The sequence below is a fragment of the Aspergillus niger genome, assembly GCF_000002855.4.
Source record: "Aspergillus niger supercontig An14".
Lineage (NCBI taxonomy): Eukaryota > Fungi > Ascomycota > Eurotiomycetes > Eurotiales > Aspergillaceae > Aspergillus > Aspergillus niger.
In genome coordinates, this window is record NT_166529.1 from 1,501,083 (window position 1) to 1,524,025 (window position 22,943).

A 22,943-nucleotide genomic window follows, 5' to 3' on the forward strand; every position below is an offset into this window, starting at 1 on the left:
GTTTGGTGTTTGGTTGTTGGTGGGACATGTTCGATTAGTATGTTTCGGCTGTATACTACTTGAATTGAGCAGAAGACATGTTTCTGTGGAATATTGAGATCATTAGTATTTGCTTGTGTATTGCATTATGATCTAGAGAATGTAGTTATACAGATTATTACTACTGGTATGAGATCTGAGGACTCAATGCCATTTACGTTGTCATGTGGAATGGGCAGATGATGTTGGGTATATCCTAGCCCGTCACAACTCCCAAAAATATATATCTATTGTGGCAGGATGATCACAGGCAATAAACCACACGAGCAATCACCACCAAACCATCGCAATAAGCCCTGTTAAATCCCAAACTTCATGCGAATGCCTCGTTAATAGCCTCATCACCGGATTTCAACACCTCAAACACCTATACCAGCTCCATACACATCAACTCCGAATTCATGCACCATGACCGCCAAACCGGCAACGACGTCATACCCGCCGCCTTTCTTTCACCGTTTGCGACCTCTCATCAACCCACACCAACCTTTACAATGACGACCACGCAATAGTATCATCACGATCCGTGTGAATCAAACTATCTGAGAGCACATACAATCCCTGCCCAAACATACATACACGCACACGCACCATGACTGGAGAGGAGGAGCCAGCGTCACACCGCGACGGTCACGTAGGTTGTCGAGCAAATTCCATCCATAAGATAACCAACGCCGAACGAAGCTGACATAGTCAAAAGAGTCGCGGCGAAACGGACGGTTATTCTTCAGATACACATAACCAGCTCGAGGTATGATTTCTGAAGTCTCGCAGTGAACGAGTGACTAGCTAACCCAAGCCCTCGTATATTCTGCTAGGTCGTCCTCCAACCTGAATGCAGCCATCGACGCAAATCCTCCCTCGTCATGGTGGACGATCCCATGACGAGACCTAATCTCTCGCATGCCGACCAGACGACGGCGTGTTTCGTGCACTCTTTGATAGCAGGGGAATGGGGCGACCCGACGAGCAAAGTGAAGGTGTTAGAGGGGGTATTGAAGGGGACCAAGCTTCACGAAGAAGATGGAGAAGAAGAAGCGCTTGGGGACGACGAAGATGAGATGGAAAAGGAAATGATGCAGTCGCGACACCTGACGAAGAAGCAGCTATCCGATATGGCGTGGAACGTGCGCAAACTGTCCAAGAAGCTGGACAGTATCAAGTTGAAACTCACGGTCAAGACGGTGTTTCTGGTTACCAAGGCGGGCGACCAGTCGGTGATCGGGTCGACGAGGGAGGTTGCCAGGTGGCTTTTGTCGAGGGATCGTGATACGCAATATAATGTGTATGTGGAGAAACGGCTGGAGACGGATCCGGAGTTCGGTGCAGCAGAGATATTGAGGGAGGAGCCGTCGGCGAAAAGTCGACTGAAGTACTGGGATCATGAGCTGGCGGCGGAGAGGGCTCATTTGTTTGATTTCGTGGTTACGCTTGGAGGGGACGGCACTGTTCTGTTTACGAGTTGGCTGTTCCAGCATGTGGTGCCGCCGGTGTTGTCGTTCTCGCTTGGATCGTTGGGCTTCTTGACCAAGTTTGACTTCAATGAATACCAGAAGACGCTGTCGGCTGCGTTTAAGGATGGCGTGGTCGTCAATCTACGGTTACGGTTTGAGTGCACCATTATGAGGAGCAATCCGTTGCCCAAGGGCTCATCGGCCCCTGGTGGGAAACGGGACTTGGTTGAGGAGTTGATAGGGGAAGAAGGTGATGATACGTTAACGCATAGACCGGATAAGGTGCTTCAGATATTGAATGATGTTGTTCTTGATAGAGGGCCGAATCCTAGTATGTCCTCGTTTCCACCTTATCGCATGGAGATGCTTGCTAATTGCTTGTATAGCCATGTCCTCGATCGAATTGTTTGGCGACGATGAACATTTCACAACACTGCTTGCCGATGGTGTCTGTATAGCGACACCAACAGGCTCGACAGCGTATAACCTCGCGGCTGGAGGGTCACTATCTCACCCAGATAACCCTGTCATTCTCGTCACTGCAATCTGCGCTCATACGCTCTCCTTCCGGCCTATAATCCTACCAGATACAATTGTTCTCCGTATGGGAGTACCTTACGATGCTCGGGCGAGCTCATGGGCCAGCTTTGATGGCCGGGAGAGGTGAGTTACGCTGACGATGTGTGTGTATATCTATGTGGTTATGGCTAATCTGGACCCAGGATTGAATTACACCCTGGCGATTATGTGACAGTTTCCGCATCGCGATATCCATTCGCGAATGTTCTACCCCGGGGTCGACGTGGAGACGATTGGGTGCACACTATATCCAAGACACTGAATTGGAACTCTAGACAGAGGCAGAAGAGTCTCGACCCGGTGGATGAGGCGAAGCGAAATAGATAAAGGGTCTTGCTGGCTATGCAAAGAGAATTATGGACATGTTTACGATTCGATATACGATATTACCAAATACAGGATTTTATGCACACTGCCATAAACTTGAATATGAACATATGTGGCATGAAAAAGGAGAACCATCTCCTATTCAATATAATGCGCTAAACTTGGCGAGAAATCGAACGTTCGATTTCTTTCGTAGCGGAGGCTGGTGATGAATTTTCGGCCTCTCTAGAAGCTTCGTATGGGTCGGCGGGTTTCCCGGGCAGCCTGAGGCCGACTATAAAAGGGTCTTCCCGCACCGAAATTTTTCTTTCTTTTCTCGCACTTCAACAATTTGTTGAAACTCTCCCAGACGACAAATCTAGTCGATTGGAATTTTATGATGATTCCCATCGAGTGCTATAGCACTCAGTAGCGACATTTACTTTCTCTATCACATTAATTGCGTTGTGCGACTAACTTGGTAAGTTCTGCAACTTTCTTTCTTTCTTCTTTCTGCCCAACACGACCAGAGCCTTCGCTTCGGCGAAGGCTTCTTATGATGAAAACTTTTCCTACATTCGCAGTTTCCACGCTAGTCGTCGCCATGAACCCATCATAGACGGCTCTGTGCGCAATACTTCCTTGGATGTCTGACTTGGTCGTCGATCTTTTGATTTTGATCACCATTGGTTTTACCGCGAGCGTATGCTAATATTGCTTGCTTAGAACAGATTATTCTACCCAGTAGCTTCATAGCTTTGGACTGTCCTTACAGAGGCCTTGATATCACAAGCAGAGGAAGGGCAAGTTGAGACATCGTCAATTCTTGCCAAGGGATTATTTAGATTTATTCGCAATGGATATTTTGTTTGATCGGAGATTACTTCTTTCCTTCCATAAAGTTCTTAGTAGTACAACTGTATAATCCGCGGACAGTAGAGTAAAGTCCTTCAAATTCCTATTTGACACGACCCAATAGATTTCTGTCATTCCATGCGGCTCAATTAAGCCTAATTCCATGCACCTGAGGCCATCGCCGAAACTGCATGACTGCACCCCTGCCTCCCCGTAGATTCCCCCATGCCGCCTACTGGAGGGACATCTATCAACAGCTTCGCTCACTCCTGTCGACCATTCAATTCCACCCATACACCTACGAACCAGCATGAGCATTTCGCCTGATCTTCGAAATTAAATCCCACCAGAATGACCGACTAGCTCAGCGTGAACCAATACTCCCGTCATCCATCACAACCCACCCTGAATACCTACCAACCACACACCATCAACATGGCGCAACCCGCCCGCCACGCCGCGATGCTATCCATTAGCAACAGCGGCCCAAACCTCCCCGTGGCAGCATCAGCCGACAGACAGCAACCAGCACAGCACATCCACACGCAATCCCAATCAAGCCAGGGCCTGCGCGTGCCGTCAAACCGCAAAACCATCTATGACCGACACCTGAACCGCAGCCGCAATGCGGAGCTCAGCCGGGCTAGCTTCGCCTTTCTGTTCGCGGAGATGGTGACTTATGCTCAGAGACGAGTAACAGGGATTCAAGATTTAGAACGACGGTATGGGACTTTTACTCTGCTTGCTTCCACCCTCCCGTTCACATACTGATGATTGGTACTGGTGCAGATTGAACGAACAAGGCTACCCCCTAGGTCTCCGACTCCTCGACCTCCTCTTCTACCGCACCATGTCCAGTTCCACTTCCTCCGCTCTATCCAGTTCCTCCTCGACTTCTTCCTCGCCTCCGAATCGACCCCTCCGTATCCTTCCCCTCCTTCATCTCATCCACGGTCCCCTCTGGCGCCTTCTCTTTAATCGTCCTGCCGATGCCCTCGAGCACTCTGTCTCTCCCGAGACGCCTAATGAATATATGATTACGGATAATGATCCCCTCGTTAATACATATATCAGTGTGCCGAAGGAAATGAGCATGCTTAATTGCGCGGCTTTCGTCGCGGGTATTATTGAGGGCGTTTGCGATGGGTGTGGCTTCGAGGCTAAGGTCACCGCTCATAATCAGCCCACGGAGATGTGGCCTGGGAGGACGATATTCTTGTTGCGCTTTGGGGAGAGCGTTATGGAGAGGGAGAAGGTTTTGGAGAGGGCTGGCGTTAAATAAATAAATGGGATGTGATTGATATATCCATTGGCTCTACGGTGCATGATCGGCCTTTGTTTCTTATGCAGCGATTTTGTTTCAATATTATAGAATGCGAACGGGTTCTCGTGACGTGTGGTGTTGTGGGCTAGGCTGTTTGGGTGTTGGAAGAGGCACGGTTCATATGCGACAGTCGCCAGCAGCATGCCGAGGATGTGAGTGAGGAGGTGGTGCGATGAGTCGCGCGGACGGACATGGACATATGTCTTGTATGTGCAACAAGCAAGACATCTGGTATTTACTTTGCTGTTCGTCCACTGAACGAACATGCAGGTGTAGTCTATTCTCCTAGGAGGCCAGGAAGATTGGAACATCCGTCCTAAAATGCATCGATCATGACCCTAATCCATCCTTGATCTCAAGAGTTTCCCAACGAACCGATTAGAAATAGAATGTCCTTATGTCCCTATTTGCATGCTTCTCTTTCACCGTTCTGGCGAAACACTCACGCGCCTCCGTTTCTCCCGATCTTCGTAAGGTGACGGGCTCCGTTTCCTGCGACTGCTTGTATCGGGCCTATACCGGTCTGCTGAACGATCGCGACGCTCTCGTCGCGGCGAGTATGATCGTGACCTAGACCTCCGTCTCTCGCGCACAGCAGAGGCATTCGCCCCAGTGGGTCCCTTGGGTCTTTCATCACGGTCACGATCAGGCATGAATCGCTCGTCGGTAATGCCAATGGGAGCTCCACCATCGCGATGACGAGACCTGTTCTGGAACCCTTCGCCAAAACGACCTGTGTCCTCTGATTTCAGATCCCTATAGCGCGTGCGTCCCTTCTTTCCAAGCTTCGTCATATCACGGATCTGCATGTACTGGGGCAGAGTCTCCCGCGAGACATCGTCCGCAAACTTCGCACCCATGATATTCCTCTGAGCAAGTCCCTCGCGCTGCATGTCTTCGCTGAAAAACGCTCCCTTATGGAAGTATCGCTGCATGTACCCGGCCTGGCCGCGATTAGCCTCCTTCTCTTCCTCCTGCTTGGCGAGGTATTCGCGGTCTTCGCGATCGCGCTCCTCGGCAGTGAGATTCCTGCGCCGCTCGACTTCTTCTCGCTCCTTCTCTGCAGCCTCGATCGCTTCACGCTCGCGCTTGATGCGCTTCAGCTCTCGGAGCTTCCATGCTGCGTACTCCGCTTCTGGATCCTTTCCGTCGGTATCGTCAATTGCACCTTCTTCGCCCACCTCGAGCTCGTCGTCATCCCACGCCCGATTCGCCTCGCTCCGCGCAATGGCGTCTTTCTCTAGTTGTTCCCGAATCAAGGCGTCTGCTTTCTCCTGTCGCTGTATCCGACGCGCCTCTGTCTCGGCTGAAGTATCCACCACTGTGCCTGACGCAGCTTGGCCGTTCTGTGTTTGACCGGGGGCGTTGTTGCGCTTGTCTTTCTTGATGAACGTAGGTCGTAAAAGCACTCTGCGCGGAGCCTCGTCTTCGGAACTGCTTTCTTCTTCAGAACTCTCTTCCTCTTCCTCTTCATCCTCCTCCTCTTCTTCCGATATCTCCTTCACCGTAGCCGTCCGCGCCGGAGCAGCCACCCTGTCGCCAGCAACAGGAGCAGCCGCCTTCGCAGGCTTGGCCTCTTCTTCTTCCTCCTCCTCCTCCGTCACAAACCCCTCTTCATCCTCATCTGCTTCTTCCTCCTCGATTTTCACATCCTTCACACCCCGAGCAATCTTCGCCGCACCCGCAGGAAACGAGCTCGCCTTGGGAGCTTGTCGTCGCTGTTGTTCGAGTCTGCGCCGTTCCTGCTGTCTCTGTCGCTCGGCTTCCTTTTTAGCTTCTTGTTCATCTTCATCCTCTTCTTCGGACGAGGAGGGCTCCTCTGCGATGGCTTTGCCGGGTCGGTATCTGCTTGGTCGGACGGGGTTTGCGGTCATGCCGCGATGGTGGGAGGGGAGGGGAGGTGGCATTGCGTAGTGGTGATATCAATTTTCTCAATAAGGGATAAATAACAAATTGCGCTGAAAACTATATATCTCTCTCTTTAGCAGTGAGATCGAAGTAGAAGTGAAGCGCGTGGCGTTGTTCTGAAATTACTCTGTAAAAAAAAGAATTACCGGAGTCGGAGTCCATACTTAGCTCTCTCTCTCTCTCTCCGCCTTCAATCGGGACGGACTTTGGGATCCAGAGAAAGCTTACCAGATAATCACATGACTACGCGTCCACGCGCGCCGCGTATCCCATCTACTACTATCTAGCAATTACCATAAACTATATCAATATCAATCCCACCATTACTTACCCCTCCTGATCACTATACCCTCCTTGCCAAACGAGAAACAGCATACAAACCACCCCCACCACCACAACAATAAACAGAAGGAGAATAAAGAAATAAAAAATGTCCCTCCAAACCCCCCGCATCCTCCCCTCCCACCTCCACGCCTTCCACCCCTCCTCCGCCGGCCCACGCACCTCCCATACCGTCCGTATCCTAGGAACAGTGACTGCTCTGCGCGGCGACACGGCGACTATGACGTGCGGAAACCACGGCGATGTGACGCTCATCTTGAAGCCCGATTCGCATTTGCAGATGGGCAAGTTGGTGGAGATTATTGGGAAGGTGGCGGATCTGGATAATGGGAGTGTATGTTTCAATACCTTATTTTTCCCCCCGCTATAAATGAGGGGTTGTTCTTGGGTAGGATAATGGCTAATTTTGGTTATGTGGCGCTTAGGGCGTGGGTATTAGAGTCCTGGGAAGTACGGATTGGGGGAGTCCCGCGGATTGCGGTAGGTTTTCTTCTTTTCTTATGGACTATGGAGAAGGGGTAAAAGGAAAAAGGTGCTAATTGTGGTTGTTGATGTGGCTGCAGATTACACGATCTATGAACAGGTTGTCAATGCTACGCATAAGCTCAAGCCTATCTTTTATGATGAGTGAGTGGGCTGTTAGGGAGGATGTGGTACAAAATGAATGGGTTAGTGGATGGTCTTAGGAGCACTTGTTGAGCTGCCGTGAGATACCTTGCTGTTATGGGTGACTACGAGTATCCACCTTATGTGTGCTGCAGTTGAGGTGTCATTTGCGTCGTATTCGGGTTATTCTTTGGCGTTGGGTTGATTTACAATATCTGAATATCAAAACGATATACGATCGATTTTACGGTCTAGTATAGTAAACACAGCTTGTTAATTATTATTCATATTCATTTATTGTGTAAGCAACGAGTGCTGGTATCTTATTCTAATCCTTCAATCCTCCCAAGTTTCCATTCCGTAATATCCATCCAATTCGAACCACTTCCAACAAAAGCATATCATAGCCTTATGTTATCCCCAAAGAAAGACTGTAGCGGCAGATGGCACATCACCATTGCCTATCCATCCAACGCCATCGCTAGAAAATATAGAACACAGAATGTAAAGAAATATCAAGAGAAAGTCGGCATCATCATAACAAAAAAGGAAACTCATTAAGCATCATTTGTAGTCTGGGGTTCCTTGTCCTTGGCTGCCTCTTCAGACGCTTTCTCTTTTACACCCAGGGCTAAGCTGTCGGCGTTGAGTGCGTCGGAACTGAAGAAGCCAGAGTCCAGGACGTTGTTGTCAACGTAGTTGAAAATATCGAATTGGGGGTTCTTTTGCAGGTCCGGATCAGACAGGAGCGCATTGATGAGATCCTGGGAGTCTTCACCAGCTGGCTCGCCATCAGTTCCCGTGGGAGACACATAGTCCGAAGGGATCCAGTCAGGCCAATTGCCCTTGTTCGCATCAAGTGCGAAAAGCGCGTCCGCATTGGCAGAAGGTGCGTCCGAGAAGATGTCCACAATCATGTTGTCTATTCCGCTAAAGGCGTCCGTGCTGAAGGCATCATCTGCCAAAGCGGGAAGCCCAAGGCCCTGCGTGCGTGACTGCTTAGGCGTTTTGCTGTGGCGCGATACCGGCCCCGGGCTGCTTTGAATCCGCTGAAGTCTTTGCGCAGTGACCCTGGTGGGCGTCGCATCGCTGCTCAGTCCCTTCCGGGTCCGCGAAGGCGAATCGCCGGGAAGGGAGTGCCGCTTCTCGCCCAGAATGCTCGCGCGGGGATTGCGACGCCGAGGAGTGGGGCTGGTAGGCAGGTCAAAGTCAAACTCGGGACTCTCGAAGAGGCCGTTCAGGTCAGCAGATGCATGATTCTCCTTGTCGTCAGATCGCTTGTCCGATCCGCCAGTTACACGAGGGCTTCGCCGAGGGCTGTTCAAGGTGGAGTCACCTAAGGCTCGCAACGGCCCGCCCTCATTGTGCGAATTAGGAAAAAGCACTCTTCTCACAGACTTAGGAGTAAGAGCATTCTCACCCGCAGCAGAAGCATTGCGGTGCTCAAGATTTCTAGCTGGACTAGACTGGATCGCTGCTCGGAGGGCTTCCACTGGATCATTCTCGTGCCAACGGCTTCCCGCAGTATCGGTTGATTTGCGCGGTTCCAGGCTGTTTGCGCGGCGTCGCTTGGCTGGGAGCTCCTGAACATCATCATTGTCCTGCACATTGCTCGGCTCATTATCGTTGTTTTCATTGTTCTCGTTCTCGTTCTCGTTATCACCACGGGGGGTAGTGCCATCGTCCACTGGGGGTGAGGATGCATCAGATACACCGGGTGACGAGGCATCGGGCTTTCCGGCTTCAGCCCTGACGCGGTTTCTCGCCGACGGAGGGTTACCGGACAGCGGACCGCCGCCCTTGCGGTTCCTGGGAGGACGCTTTCTCTTATTGTTGCCGGATTTGTTGTTCCACTTGTTTTCTGGCCGCATGCACTTGAACTTGTGGAGCCAAAGGCCACAAGCTAGAATGTTATTAGCGGCTGTAACGAACAAACTGACTGGAGTTTACTTACGATTGCAGAGTAGGACTTGAACAAAGTCCTTATCGGTATCCACTAGGCTCTTCTTGTAGATCTTAAATTTGGTGACCTTTTCTTGGTCATCGCGATCCACGGCTTGCCAGAACAACATCGCAGAATCTTTGACGAGTTCAATGGCCTCTTCTTCGGTACCATCGATCTCCTTGGACCATGCCCTACGCCAGGTAGGGGTCTCGATCGAGCCGCAATTTTCACAATAAGGAGGAGCCTGTCCGTCCCGAATGCACTGGGCAAGACGTGCTTGAACCTGCCGCACTCGTCTGGCACCAGCACCACTGCGAACCTTGCCGTCCTCAGTAGGGGGTGGAGGGGCGGGCGTTTCCGCGACTGAAAAGTCACTCATCGGTCCATTCCAGGATTGCGTGTTGGGCATATGCACATGGGTGGGCATTACCGGATCACTTGCCGGGATAGCACTCATCAGCTGCTCCAATTCGCTTTGCGACATGGGAGCGGGCGCGAGAGGCTTAGGAGTTTGTCTGATACCGGCACGAGACGATGGCCGTGACCCCGCAGTACTAGCTGGAGCACGAGGAATTGCAGATATTTTGTCCTTGGCAGACTGATCAGGCAGGGCGTCGCTGGCGGGATAAGTATCATGGTTCATGGGCCCAACAGGTGAGCTCGCTGGCACAGCAGGACGCACGCTTCGTTTCCCCCGAGCTGCATCGTTGGCCCTCGAGCAATCCTCCAGGGGCGTACCGATATCCTCATCCAGGAGATCGTCCATACCCCCACTCATGAAGCCCGAATCCGGGTCAGTGGCCATGGGGGGGAGAACTGGACTGGATCGGTTCGGGAATCCGCAGTCGAGAACGGGAGGCGAAGACGGCATATTGAATGAGGGCTCAAAAATGCCTTGGTAGCGGGACTCCTCCGGCGACTGGGTATTATTGTCACCCGGATGATCATCGGCCGCAGTGTATGGTGATGTGTACTGAGGAGTGCTCTGCATCGACGGCTCACGCAAGAGGCTGGGCCGGGGGCGGGCGCGGCGAGGCAGTTCATTCGCATTAGAGATCGGAGTTGGCGGCCGAACAGGCTCCTCATTTGAGCTCTGAGCAGCAGCGATTGAGGGGTTGACAGGGGTAGGGCGATGAATACGCACGGACGCAGCAGTGCTTGCGGCCACACGAAGGGAGCTGGGTTGCCTTTCAATGTTCAAATCCGACTTGCCGGGCCAGTCCGCACGATACAGCTTGGCTCTCTTCCGGGGTTGCTGTTCCGAAGATTCATCACCACTACCGTAGCCGGACTGCATGGATCCTCTGCGGCTGGCATATCTCGCATGCATTGGGAGATCGGACTCGCGCATGGAAGCACTCGAGGTGGGGCGAATGACATCGGTGTGGGATCTTTCCTGTATTTGCTCTTGCTGCTGCGCGAATGGCTGGCAGCCAGGGGTGGACATCCTGCTTGCATGACCAAGCACAGACTGTGCGGGCGACACCGAGCGAACAGACCCATTGGCGGCAATTGAGGGCAGCTCCCTTGGCGTTGAGCCTTCACTCAGGAGGCGATGGAACCGCTCAATTCCGGCATGGTCCACAGGCGATGCCGTGCGGTCGGGTTGTTGAGGACGAGGGCCCAGCAGACCGGGGTTTTGGCGAAGAAAATTCGTCCAGGCCTGTGCGTCGAAATCGTGGGGAATGACATTGCTCAGTTCGCGATATCTCTGCATGCTGTCCAGGTACTCGCTCTGCATGACCGTGGGAACAGGGACCAATCGCAATTTAACCTCCAATGTTTCCTGTGCACCTTTCGAGAATAAACCTAGAACATTCTTGCAGACACGACCGGTGACCATGGTTTCCGACTGATGTGCTGGTGCATCGGGGGTCGGGGAAGCCGAAGCCAACACCCATGATAGCATCCCTTGTCCGACGAGGGGCGTCTCATATTCGGAGTAGTCGTAGGCGTACACCGTGTAATCCTGTCCAAGTTTGGCAACTAGTTCCGGACTGTCACATGAAACCATTGCAATAAGTATCCACGTAGTGTCGGTTGACCCTTTGGCGAAAGCACTCACCTTGCCGAAACAATGGCTTGAATGCAGGTCTTCAATTCGATGACACCGATTTGTGTCTTCTCATCGAGGGCAGCAGTCTGAATGTCGAGAAGATGGGGCCATCGGGCCAGGCAATTTGTCCTGTTGGCATCATCGAACGTGTAGAGCACCTTCACTGCAAGTTCCGGAGCCACACAATTAGTATCGAACATACTTGACACCACAACGGAAAATAAAAATTACTTACGCCTCATAGGCCGGACGGAAATCCCGTCCTGAGAGTCCATGCCACCAGATGAAGGAAATTAACCATATGCTGGATCACAAAACCAAAGTGTAGAATGAAGAGGGCTGTAAGGCTTCGGAGAGAGGAAAAAGAGAAGAGGGTTGCACCCGGGTTGCTCGGAAGGTAATTCGAAAAGGGAGTATCGAAGGTGTAACCCGGAATAACAGGGTTCAAGAGATCGACCGTTGAAAATCGAAGCAAGGTAGGATAGCAATAATATCGTTGGATATGCGTCTAGCGTTATCGACCACTCAGAAAGGCCCAATTGGCGGGAGTGTCAGCCAGGGGAATGCCGAGGCGTGGATGTACTATGCAACGGAGGTCGCGGGGAAAGAGCCTGTGGAATGCCAACGCGGGACACGGAGCAACGAAAGGAGGAGAGGGTGCGGTGAGAAACCTGAGGCATGGGAGAGAGAAGGAGGTTTAGAAGACAGAGAGAAGGAGATTAAATCAATTTGAGGCACTGAAGGTTGCTCCCTTTAACCACAGGCCGACGAGTTGGGAGGAAGAGAGAAAAAGGAGGAGTGACAGAGGTGAGGGTGGAAGGAGAGAAAAAGCGCAGACGCCTTGCATTTGAAGAAGTGATGAAGCTTGGACGAGAGCGCATCCGAGCGTGTCGGACGCGACGTGACGCCCAGCCAATCGCGCGCTCGGCTATTTCCGCCGCTCAAACACGGCAAACACGCGTGGCACGTGACAGCACCCGCGCCAAGCCAGGCTTCCAGAACAGAAGCTGCGGATTGAGATGCTCTCAAGTCGTCCCCGATCAAGTTCAAGCCTGTCCCTGCTGTCCTCCTCTGCACCGGCACCTTCCACCCCATATTTATACTCGCGCCCACCATGTCGACCGATCCCAAGATCCAGTAATTACCCCTCTTTTCCTACCCTCCTTTACATCCCGATGAGTCATTAGCTCTTGTCATGGTGTAATCCGCTCCTCAACCTGCCGGACCTCATTGCTAACCTTGTCTTGCAATTCATTAGGGACCTGCTCAACAAGCCTAAGAGCGAGCTCACGTACGTTATCGAACCCCTCCTCTTCTTTCCGGCTTTTATCAAAGCTTTCTATTCCCGTGTTCCTATCACATGATGCCCGATCCCCTTTGCACACCTATCAGTCCAACTACCCATGCCCACCACAACCCATGATATCCGGATAGTGTCCCGCGCGCCTAATTCTCATCGCGCCACATCATATCTATCTATCTACCAACCCATCATCGCCGTCCATTCGCTAACCTGGCCCCTCATTCAGTGAATACGAGGTCTCCCTCGTCGAGGAACATGAGCTCACTGCCGGTCCTTTGTCCCTTCTCCAAACCGCTACGCGCACACACACCCAGGTCCTGATCTCATGCCGGAACAACCGCAAGCTCCTCGCCCGTGTCAAGGCCTTCGACCGCCACTGCAACATGGTTCTGGAGAACGTCAAGGAGATGTGGACCGAGAAGCCCAAGGGTGGTAACGGCAAGGGTGTTAACAAGGATCGCTTCATCAGCAAGATGTAAGCATCGCCATTACCTACACTCACCCTCTCCCCCCGCCAGAAACAATCCTAACCCAACCTTTTATTGTAGGTTCCTCCGTGGTGACTCCGTCATCCTCGTCCTGCTCAGCTGAACTCTGTTCACATGATGCGCTCATTTCCCTTCTCGAACGGTCCTGGGCCGGTCCGGGCTTGGCTTCTCTCTGATCGAGCTGAAATCCGACGGAGACGAATTTTAGTTGACACAGACGAATGAACGATACCCTTTTAGTCGTGCGATACTTGCGGGATTGGACGGGATGTTAGATTACATCATCACGTACAATCTGCCTCCCCGCCCAATTAATCCAGCCCTATCCGGACCTTGGCTCTCCTTTTCCTTCTCATTTCATATATTGCTATTTTCCGATCTCAAATTCACCGTTCTCTCTGATTTACGGCGGGGGCAGATTTGGCGTTCTCCGGACTCTTTTGTTTTCTTAAAGCTAGAAAAAGGAATTTGAAGTGGAGTATCTCGGCTTGATAAAAGTAGGGGAGGACATTGATGAATCGGGTCGTACTCGATGCTCGAGTGAAAGCTAGATAGTGCTAGCCGGGATTGTGAAGTGTATCTGACTTGGTTGGATATACTCTGAATGTTAATACCACGATAAAACAATGTACGAGTACACCACTAAAAGACGTAGTGGATTGTCAAATCTAAAGTATGTCAAACCATTGCGTGGCGCTATCACCCACGTGCCTAATTCATCGATTCTTAGCAAACATACGATATACTTACGATAAATAGACCCGACCATTATCCTGACTATTCAATACTGAAAGCTAAGCAGTAAATACAAAGAAGCAACATGCAAAAACGCGCCCAATTTATCATCATATTCATCATCATGAAATTATATTAAGATAAGAAGAGTCAAGAAAATAACCCATAATATCCTCACCAGCGGATGCAAATTATATATTTACCCTGGCCCCGAAGAAAAGAAAAGAACTGCAAGTGACAATTTTTCTCTCTCCAACTCCCTTACAACGCCTCAGACAGACCATTAAGGAACACGCTGAGTCCGTAAGCGCCGGGGTCGGGGATCTTGCCCACCCATTCTTCTTCGCCGCCGACGTAGACGGACCGTCCTAGGCTGGCCTTCATGTTCTTGGTGGAGTCGGTGCCTTCCTGTGCTGCTTTGGCGGCGATGTGCACGTCCTTGGCCTTTTGGAGCTGCGTGCAGAAGGGTACAAGGGCGTCCAGGAGGGTACGGTCACCGGGTTGGGCAGGGGTATAGCGGGACAGCGCGGTGAGGGAGTAGGACAGTGCAGCAGCCCAGACATCCACCGTGGCGGGGGTGGTGGTGCCTCGGTCTTGCTCGCGAAGACCGTGGGCCAGGGCGTTCAGGAAGATAGCGTAGATGGCTCCGGAGGTTCCATCCATGACGTTCTCGACAATGCTGACGATGCGGTTCACTGCGTTCACGACATCGTCGGTGAGCGGAGACGAGGGGTCTTCGACGAGCTTAAGGACGGCCTCGGCGCCACGCTTCAAGCCTACGCCGCAGTCTCCGTCTCCGACGATGGTGTCGAAGCGGGTGACTTCGGGCTCGGCGGCAATGACACGCTTGAGTGCACTGCCCAGGACCTTCTTGAGGGAATCAACATCCACTGAGTCACGTTAGCTCAAGCCGGAGAGAACAGGCGGCCATAATCGACCGGATACGGGAACTCACACTTGACGTTGCTGGGCTGATCCTCGGGCATCTTGGTCCTCTTCAGCTCAACAGGAGCATCAGAGCGGTGCTCCCAGGTCTCAGGACGGATGGGAGCAGACCAGCCAACCGCCTCAGCGGGGGCATCAAGGAGTTCAAGGAAGGACTTGCCCTCGCCCAATCCAGAGTCCACGAGCTTCATCAAGGAAATGCTGAAGCCTAGGCCGTTCAGACTGGTGAGGAAGGTTCCCTGGATCACCCGGATGGGCCGAACGTTGTAGTCTCTGTTCAGCTGGCGGTAGACCTCATCGGTGATGCCCGAAAGTTCCAGAGCGCTCACACCACCCAAGTTGTTGATCAGCAGCACAAAGTCATCATCGGGCTTGCGAGTGATCCAGGCGCGGTCGGGATCGTTGTGGTCCAAGAGCTGAAGGAGCATGGTAGCGACCAGTTCGGTCAGCTCGAACTTTTCCCGGTGAGATCCCGGTTCATTGTGGATGCCCATGCCGACCTCGACCTCACCATCGGGGATGGTGTCCGTTGGCGGAGCTCTGCCAGGGACGTGGACGTGCTCCAGAGAAGAGCCAACTGAGACGAGGTTCTTGTTTGCCAACTGAGCGGTGCGGTAAACATCCTCGAGAGATCCACTGGTACAGTCAGTCGTCTTAGTCTACGCTTCTCACAACTTCAAAGGGCTCAACTTACCCAGCTTCGGCCAGCGCGCTGACGATCTTCAAGATTAGGATACCACCACTAATACCGCGACGGCCGACCTTGCCGCCCTTCTTCTTGCCGACACCAACGTCGTCGTTGATGGCGAAGAACTCAGTCTTGATACCGGCGGCGCGGGCCTTCTCCGTAGCCATACCGAAGTTGAGGACATCACCAGTGTAGTTCATGGGGATGATGAGGACACCCTTCTCGTTGTCGACGCAGTCCATGACAGCCTTACGGATCTGCTCTGCGGAAGGAGAGGCGAAAATGGTCCCGGCGGCCGAGGCATCTAGGAAACCCTTGCCAACATAGCCGGCAAAGGCAGGCTCATGGCCGGATCCTCCTCCAGACACAATCGCGACCTTGGACTTTGAAGTCGTATCCGGACGACGGAAAATAATTTTGTTTTCGGGGTCATAGGCAAGAGAAGGGTTTGTGAGAGTCAGGGAGTTCAGGGCGGTCTGGACCAGATGGGTAGGGTCCGAGAAGAAGTGTTTGGCTGATGGCCGCGTTAGCGTATGTATCGGACAGTGTCTGATCCAGTAAATTTTGTGGAGTAGATCTGACTTCATGCCGGCTGTGGAAACCGGATCTTGGATTGCATGGTCTGACGCAGAGGGACACAAATTCTGGGGCAAAGGGCAAACAGGAAAAAGAGAAGATCTCCAGAGAAGAGGTGTGTGTGGAACATACTCTGCATGATGGAGGGAGATCTAAGGGTTGATCGCAACAAAAAACTGGGGACTTGATGGTGTATGACGTTTGGCGGGCGCGTAGGAACACGATCCGGCTCGAAAGTGGGGTTCGACGAAGTACGGGTATAAGCGCAATAGATTCAACACTTGAGATCGCGGCTGGGTCGACTTTCCAGAAAGGCGACTGCTTCGACTCTTTATATACGCTTTATCGCTAGAGCTTCGGTTCTTAAATGACCTTGGCCTGTCAGTTTCCCCCCTCACACGCATCGGGATAATTCGCTTCAAGCGTACCAAAGCAGACAATAGCAATCTCTGGGGATGGCGCGTAGGCTCGGAATACAATCCGGATAAGGCGGGGAAAAAGTGGAGAAGTCGGATTCGCCTGTTTGAGCGGCAGCTGTCAGTCCACTGATTTTCGTGCATCGAGAAAACTGGAGAATGGCAAAGAAGAAGGGATTATCATTTGTCAGTCGCACTCACGGTCACTTGTCAGGTGGGGGATCGGTCGATTGGCTGGATAACCTCAGATGTATGGGGATGACCTTGTAGATCACGGAGGAAGATGTGGTAAGTGGATCTGAGGGCAGGAGGAGAGTCTGATTGGAATGGAGGACGGACAGCAAGCCGGGAAGGGTCAATTGCTGAGGGAGAAGAAGGTTGTTATATGAGTAGTATAGGAAAAGCGATGAGAAGACCCCAGAGACCAAGTGCGAGAGCTGGACATAAATAGGACGAAGAACCGGACACGGAGTATCGTGGACGTGCTGGGGGGTACTTCAGGATGTCGTAAGTCGAGTCGGTGACCAGTAGCAACTTGATTGATCCATTTTCCAACCGATCCCCAAAATTCCCAATATTATTTTTTTTTGCTGCTCACATGAACAATCTCTGATTTTCGCATGACCGACCCATCGGCCATGCGGTTCTGGATAAGGAAATCCAGAGTCGTTAGTTTCCAACCTCGAGCTTGTAATCGACTCCACGCCCCAGCCAGTTACGGCTTAGCGCTGTACCCCATGGGTCTGGAACCCGCCAAAATTACCCGCCGTGACTGGTGTCACTTTCCGGATGCTTCGGCTTACTATCTGTGGGAATTCCGCTTCGCCTGCCTATTTTCTTGGACAATCTTCCCTTGACGGCCTGATCATTATCGGTACGGCTTCGGCTCTCAATCCACTATCTACCTGACCAGAGTTGAGTTGTCTTTCTTCCAGTTCCAATGGTTCTGGGATCGACTGAGCCCGTGGGATGAACAGCGCTGTTCGCGGATGAGAATTGATAATCGAATTGTCTGTATCATTGCAGAAGATTTGCCAACAGAGACATACATACATACATACACACATACATACGTTACTGCATACATACATTTAGGTACATACAGTAGGTACTGGATGCATTGGGTCGAGTATGAGATCGTCAATCTACTACTACTTAGTAATACCAACAGATAGAGTCGACTCCGTGCGCACGCAGGGCAGAATGGGGGGAAGGGGGCGCAACGAAGGCGATGTCACGGGTGCGTAACCCTTCCTATTCCGGATACATTGATTGCCGCTGAGACGCGCAAGGATGTTCGAGAACCTGCAGCTTACTGGACACAAAACAATCCTCTACACAAGTAAGACAAATACAAAGTACCGTGTATATTGATTTTCCAAAATTGGCGCTACTGAGTGGCGGGGTAAATAATCATAATGATAATCATGATAATTCTTGATTTGTAGGCATTGACTACCTGGTATGCTTAACTACGCCACAAACATGGCACAAAAGCATGCCTTGCTTGATGGCGAGGGGGGTATGCTTGATTGCGTGAAGATGTCTGATAGCGGATTGGATGACTGGTAGACTATAGTAGTACCATTTACTGTAGACATCAGGTAGACATTGACCATGACCCCACTTAACTCAACCAGGTACCCTGGGCATGAATTATCCGCCTGTAAAGTTTGAGTATTACATGAGTCCAGCCCCATCCTATAAGCTCGATAAATCTGTTGTTGCATATCAAAGCCCATGGGAATATAATTCCTGACCACCGCATACATGCATGCATATGATCTATGCTTGCTTTCTGCTGCCGTGCCCGCCGCTTAGGCATCCGTCGCGGCATGTTTTGTTGCTGGCAACCGCTGCAGAAAGTCAGGCATCCAGAATTGGTGTCGTGGTAGTAGTACATTACGTGCTTTGTAGTACGTAGTCACTCCAATTTTTCGGGCAAAGGATAAAACAAGTGGTCAGGTATGTATGGAGTACGAGCAAAAATTCTCAACAAATGATGTGCAAGGCAAATAACTACACAGTAATGGAGAGTAATGGAAGTGACCATCCTCACCCGAGCCGCATGGGGGTTGCACAACGGATCGTCAGAGAACCAATTCCCAACAGATGATGAGTAAGTGAAAAGCGATCATGGGACCTTCAGAAAATGAACACCAAAAAAGAAACATGAAGGAAGGGGGTTAGTTAGATTGTGCAAGCCACCACTTCTCCGCTGTCAGATCTTTAGTATGAAACAGCAATCCTTACTTAATCGAGAGGCAACCGGGATATTGATACGTGGAAGAAATGGAAAACGAAAATAGAAAGGTTTCTCCGATTATCTACGGTAAGGACTAAGGATGACTATAGTTCATTTTCAAAGTCGCCGGGTCATGGATAGGCGATGGATCGGCCGTGTCCCTGAAGGAAAGGAAAAGCTCAGACATCCACGTGAGCGTATGGAAAGTTCCCAGGCTTTCCCCCCTAACTTTACTCCATAGATAGTAAGCCGGATGGGTCCCCCGGAAGCTCTAGACCGTTTCGTCCCCTTCCCGATTCGGCTCGAGCAGTCATCGATGAGCTGCTGCACCTTCCGCGGGCTGACACTTCCGTTCCATTGCCCTTTTCGGCCTTTCCTCACATTGCTGGCTTCTGCCTTTCTCTGCCGAGAGCCCGACGGGTGTCTCTCGGGCGAGAGAAGGATAAGCTGCACACTCTCTTTGGGCTCAAAGCTGTGATGAGCATTCAGTCTGAGTGAATGCAGCAATTGCGATTCATACCACATACTCACCCCTACGTGTGGAGAGTCCTAGATGTACCTTGCTGTATCAATTATCCACTACACATTCTAGTCGTTTCCAATCCTGCAGCGTGTTAAGTAGTCTAGTCTGCTGTTAGTTACCATCTATCTACTAATTAGGTAGAGACAGACAAGGAAGGTAGGTACACGTGAGGCACGTTAGATCGGTCCGCTCCTCAACAGTTTCCCCCCCCAAATTCGGTCGGTAGGAATGGGGGGTTGGTCTTCGTAATAGGCAACTATACCGAGAGATCCTATACAACGCACGCAAGTAGAGTTGCAGATTCGCGACACACGACCTTACTACGTACTACCGACGGATCCCCATGGAAGCTACCTCCTTGGGTCCCCCAAGTAGGCTTGTGGGACCGGCGATGCTCCGCAACCATGCCAGGGATCAAAATGCTGCTAGTCTGCGGAGCTACAGTTGATACTCCATTCTCTTGTCTCCCGACATTCCGGTCACCCCACTTACCACTGTTGACCGTCGCTACTAGCAGGCAGCGCCCGAAAGGGCCACGACAACTCTCTGTATCTACACGGCTAGCTGACTGCGACTGTGCATAGGAAGGGAAGGCCTCTAAAGCAGAATGGACACATGACTGTCTTAGTGCATTCTTTATCATGCCATTTCGTTCTGACGGTCTCTGAGCTGTCAAATCAACACTGTACGAAGTACCACATCGTCCGAACCCCAATCCCTTGTACCCGACATAACACTGCTGAAAATCTACTAAGCCACATATTGATACCGGTTCCCTTCCTCGCGCTCCATGTAGTCTTTCTCAATCAGTCTGCACAGCATTGCGTCAGTTACGATATACCTTATGTTGGTGTTGAAAATTGGGAGAACTCACTTCTCAATATTCTTCTTAATATCCGCCGGCTCTAGCACTCCCCGACTTCGGGTTGCCTTGATAACCTCAGCTACAAGCTCAGCGTGCGTGATCGTCTTGCGGCTCTTCATGATTCGCACAATCGCTGCCTGAGTCTCATAGTGACGATCGGCAGCCACCCGCTCATGCGTGGTCTTGTTCTCTTCCTTCGTCTCTTTCAGTTGAATTTGGTTGATTTTAATTCGCATCTTCGGGTCGGTGAATGCCGCGTTGTATGAAAACTCGTCTGTCGTATTCACATCCCGGCCCTTCGGCTTCTTGCTTAGAACACGGTATTTCGCACATGCGAGCGATTGCAGCGTTCGTTTCAGTTCTTGATCAGCTATGCATCGACCATTGTCAGTAGAGGCCCAACTTGCGTAGATTTGGGGCGTGGAGAGGCAGTGCAACTAACATAACATGGTCGCCTCCTGTATCTGTGCATACCCGAGGCTTCCACCCTCCGGGATATCGTTGAAGAGCAACAGCACAATCGCCTGGAAGGAGCTGACCACCAATTCCTTATCTCCCTTGGGAAACCTTGCGCGCAGCTGACAATGTGCCAATTGGTGCTTCCAATTGAGCTTGCGCCCGTTGTATTTGGTGTTGTAGAACTTTTCGAAATCGTCGACGGCAGTCGCAATTTCGGGCGGTATCCGCACCTGAACATCGGGGTATGTTGGCCATGCTGATGCCGAAAGCACGCTGACGTTCAAATCCACCGGTAGACGGTCCCGCCGTTCGCGCTGTATTGAGCTGTATGCCGACATCTCATCGCGGGCAACATCCATATCTTTGAACATGGACTCCAGGTTATGTGTGAAACTTGACCCACATTCTAATTTCATATATTAGTAACGTGTTGAGAAAAGCAGTGTACAAGAGTTGTACAAACCTGTCTTGAGCCTTGCCAGCATACTCTTTTCCGCATCGTCGCTGGCGCTCCTGCCCATCAGCAACCGACGAGCAAGATCATTCTTGTAGAAGGCTTCGAAGACTGCTTTTCCATGGACAAAACGGAACAGGTCCAGGACCTGATCCAGTTGTCTGTCGATTTCGGCGTCTTCATCGGCAAGTGGCATGTCCTCCGCCTTGCGCGCAGGTGCAAGCTTCCACCCACCCTTGAGGAGCCTGTCCACGTACTTGGCAATCATCTCTCCAGTCTTGGGGTTGTCGGTACCTCCAGTAGATTCTGACTTTCTTCCTTTGTTGATGAACGTCTCGAAAGCTTCGCGGAGTGTATGGCCCAACTCCTCATTTCGATGGAAAGAATTGACCCAAATATCGTCAAGTTGCTGCTTGAATTCTAATAGATGAGCCACCATGTCTGCTTCTTTATCCTCGTCAAAGACGATCCCAGAGCCCTCCTCAATAATATAACCACTAAAAGCGGCCTTCAACTTCGCACCGAGATCCTTCCGTTGAAGGAGTGAGTAAAGCCTTTCTAAAGCAACCTTGTTCCCCGCACGTAGTAGACCTAGTATATCGGGCTGGTTGAGCAAAACATTTTCTTGTTCTGTTACCAAGGCGCGGTCCAGCAGCTCTGATAACATCTGCTTGGTGCTTCTATTCAGCGAAAACAGCTCACATCGAGTCACTTCCCGCTCAATTATACGGTGGCTGTTCTCGGCAAAAGTAGCCAAGTACCCTGTTGCTTCTCGCTGGGCCCATGAAGAAAAGTATTTCTTGGATTCCGATATGAGAAGCGGTTCAAAGCCAGTTGTATAGATGTCAAGGCCGTGGAACAGTTCAATTGTATTTCGAAGTAATAACGAGTCAGCCACCACGCTTTGTTCTTCGCCACGGTCCGCCTCGACAAGGTCACAAGCGCCCTGTAGGATCTTCGGCTGTAATACGGCATCGGAAAATATGTGCTGCCGGAATTGAATTAAGCCCATCTCACGTATCATGGGAAACTCTTTGGAATGGAGGAGGAATGACTGGTCGAGATAGTAGAAGATCCAGCGCACGGTTACCTACTATAGTGTCAGTATCTCCTTAGAACCCAACTGTACCCAAAGTAAATCACATACCAGCTTTGACTGCCACTGCGACCATGCTTCTACCACCGCTCGCAGTGTATCGACGTTGCTCCCATCTGCAGCCTTTGCCACCAATTTATCGCGTAATCTCCCAGATACATGTTCTCGACACCGATCCTGGAGCCGTTTGGCTAGAACTGCAGCTCGACCTTGGCGACATACATTTTCGGCACCCTTGTAAAGCTCTTCGAGCGAAACTTCGGGCTTTCCACCACCAAAGATCGCCGACAGCGCAGCATCAAGTTGGCCCCAAATCTTCTCAAAGTACGACTCCTGGTTCAACCGTGATCCCGTGCGGAGATTCTTCACGACCAACCGCTTTGCTCCAGTGTGGGGAGTGAAATTGTTTTGGCGCGACGTTGCGTTAAAGGTGCGAGGTTTAGTGGTTGTATTAGGAAGATCGGCCCCGCTCGCACTCTGTCCCATCGGCGCGCCAGGCCTGGACTCTGCATTTGCGAAATTGTACATCCTGTCGGATGCGCTGCGATCTCGCGAGTAAGCCGAAGGGACAGAGTCCGATGAGGGTGGCGATAGTCGTAGACGCTTGCTCGTCGGGGACGTCTGTTGGTGATGACCTCTGGCGGGGGTTGTATGGTTCCGAGACAGGAATTCCGAAATGTTCGCTTGCTGCTGCTGGGGTTGTTGCAATGCCTCCTCTTGATCAGAGAGCTTCCTC

The 22,943-nt window shown here is 51.4% G+C and overlaps 10 protein-coding genes across 10 annotated transcripts; 5 read left to right on the plus strand and 5 right to left on the minus strand.

The window, feature by feature from the left end:
* Positions 1–631: 631 nt before the first annotated feature.
* Positions 632–2,399, plus strand: An14g06430 (uncharacterized protein; the record flags this gene model as incomplete). Its single annotated transcript, XM_059744360.1, has 5 exons — positions 632–673; positions 740–790; positions 858–1,824; positions 1,880–2,156; positions 2,216–2,399. The coding sequence occupies 5 exons, from the start codon at positions 632–634 to the stop codon at positions 2,397–2,399; spliced, it is 1,521 nt and encodes a 506-aa protein (XP_059606465.1).
* Positions 2,400–3,668: 1,269 nt separating this feature from the next.
* Positions 3,669–4,515, plus strand: An14g06440 (uncharacterized protein; the record flags this gene model as incomplete). The annotated part of the gene is made up of 2 exons (XM_001401230.1): positions 3,669–3,955; positions 4,023–4,515. 2 exons carry the CDS (start codon positions 3,669–3,671, stop codon positions 4,513–4,515), a joined length of 780 nt encoding a protein of 259 aa, XP_001401267.1.
* A 464-nt stretch (positions 4,516–4,979) lies between these two features.
* On the minus strand, positions 4,980–6,464 carry An14g06450 (uncharacterized protein; the record flags this gene model as incomplete). Its single annotated transcript, XM_001401231.1, has 1 exon — positions 4,980–6,464. One exon carries the CDS (start codon positions 6,462–6,464, stop codon positions 4,980–4,982), a length of 1,485 nt encoding a protein of 494 aa, XP_001401268.1.
* A 431-nt stretch (positions 6,465–6,895) lies between these two features.
* On the plus strand, positions 6,896–7,438 carry An14g06460 (uncharacterized protein; the record flags this gene model as incomplete). Its single annotated transcript, XM_001401232.3, has 3 exons — positions 6,896–7,141; positions 7,233–7,287; positions 7,371–7,438. The coding sequence occupies 3 exons, from the start codon at positions 6,896–6,898 to the stop codon at positions 7,436–7,438; spliced, it is 369 nt and encodes a 122-aa protein (XP_001401269.1).
* Positions 7,439–7,970: 532 nt separating this feature from the next.
* An14g06470 (uncharacterized protein) lies at positions 7,971–11,689 on the minus strand (the record flags this gene model as incomplete). Its single annotated transcript, XM_001401233.1, has 4 exons — positions 7,971–9,316; positions 9,368–11,355; positions 11,424–11,577; positions 11,650–11,689. 4 exons carry the CDS (start codon positions 11,687–11,689, stop codon positions 7,971–7,973), a joined length of 3,528 nt encoding a protein of 1,175 aa, XP_001401270.1.
* A 954-nt stretch (positions 11,690–12,643) lies between these two features.
* Positions 12,644–13,308, plus strand: An14g06480 (uncharacterized protein; the record flags this gene model as incomplete). The annotated part of the gene is given in 3 exon segments (XM_001401234.3): positions 12,644–12,705; positions 12,944–13,192; positions 13,266–13,308. Coding segments are annotated over 3 exon segments (354 nt in total), but the record flags the coding sequence as incomplete, so codon positions are not given.
* A 523-nt stretch (positions 13,309–13,831) lies between these two features.
* On the plus strand, positions 13,832–14,010 carry An14g06490 (uncharacterized protein; the record flags this gene model as incomplete). The annotated part of the gene is made up of 2 exons (XM_059744362.1): positions 13,832–13,878; positions 13,965–14,010. The coding sequence occupies 2 exons, from the start codon at positions 13,832–13,834 to the stop codon at positions 14,008–14,010; spliced, it is 93 nt and encodes a 30-aa protein (XP_059606466.1).
* A 191-nt stretch (positions 14,011–14,201) lies between these two features.
* Positions 14,202–16,288, minus strand: An14g06500 (uncharacterized protein; the record flags this gene model as incomplete). The annotated part of the gene is made up of 4 exons (XM_001401236.3): positions 14,202–14,830; positions 14,896–15,521; positions 15,580–16,087; positions 16,282–16,288. The coding sequence occupies 4 exons, from the start codon at positions 16,286–16,288 to the stop codon at positions 14,202–14,204; spliced, it is 1,770 nt and encodes a 589-aa protein (XP_001401273.1).
* A 279-nt stretch (positions 16,289–16,567) lies between these two features.
* Positions 16,568–18,307, minus strand: An14g06510 (hypothetical protein; the record flags this gene model as incomplete). Its single annotated transcript, XM_059744363.1, has 9 exons — positions 16,568–16,717; positions 16,809–16,927; positions 16,982–17,060; positions 17,164–17,246; positions 17,329–17,391; positions 17,476–17,577; positions 17,731–17,870; positions 18,025–18,111; positions 18,210–18,307. 9 exons carry the CDS (start codon positions 18,305–18,307, stop codon positions 16,568–16,570), a joined length of 921 nt encoding a protein of 306 aa, XP_059606467.1.
* A 1,071-nt stretch (positions 18,308–19,378) lies between these two features.
* On the minus strand, positions 19,379–22,735 carry An14g06520 (uncharacterized protein; the record flags this gene model as incomplete). Its single annotated transcript, XM_059744364.1, has 7 exons — positions 19,379–19,414; positions 19,662–20,016; positions 20,103–20,144; positions 20,208–20,568; positions 20,641–21,063; positions 21,121–22,201; positions 22,259–22,735. The coding sequence occupies 7 exons, from the start codon at positions 22,733–22,735 to the stop codon at positions 19,379–19,381; spliced, it is 2,775 nt and encodes a 924-aa protein (XP_059606468.1).
* Between the last annotated feature and the right edge of the window lie 208 nt (positions 22,736–22,943).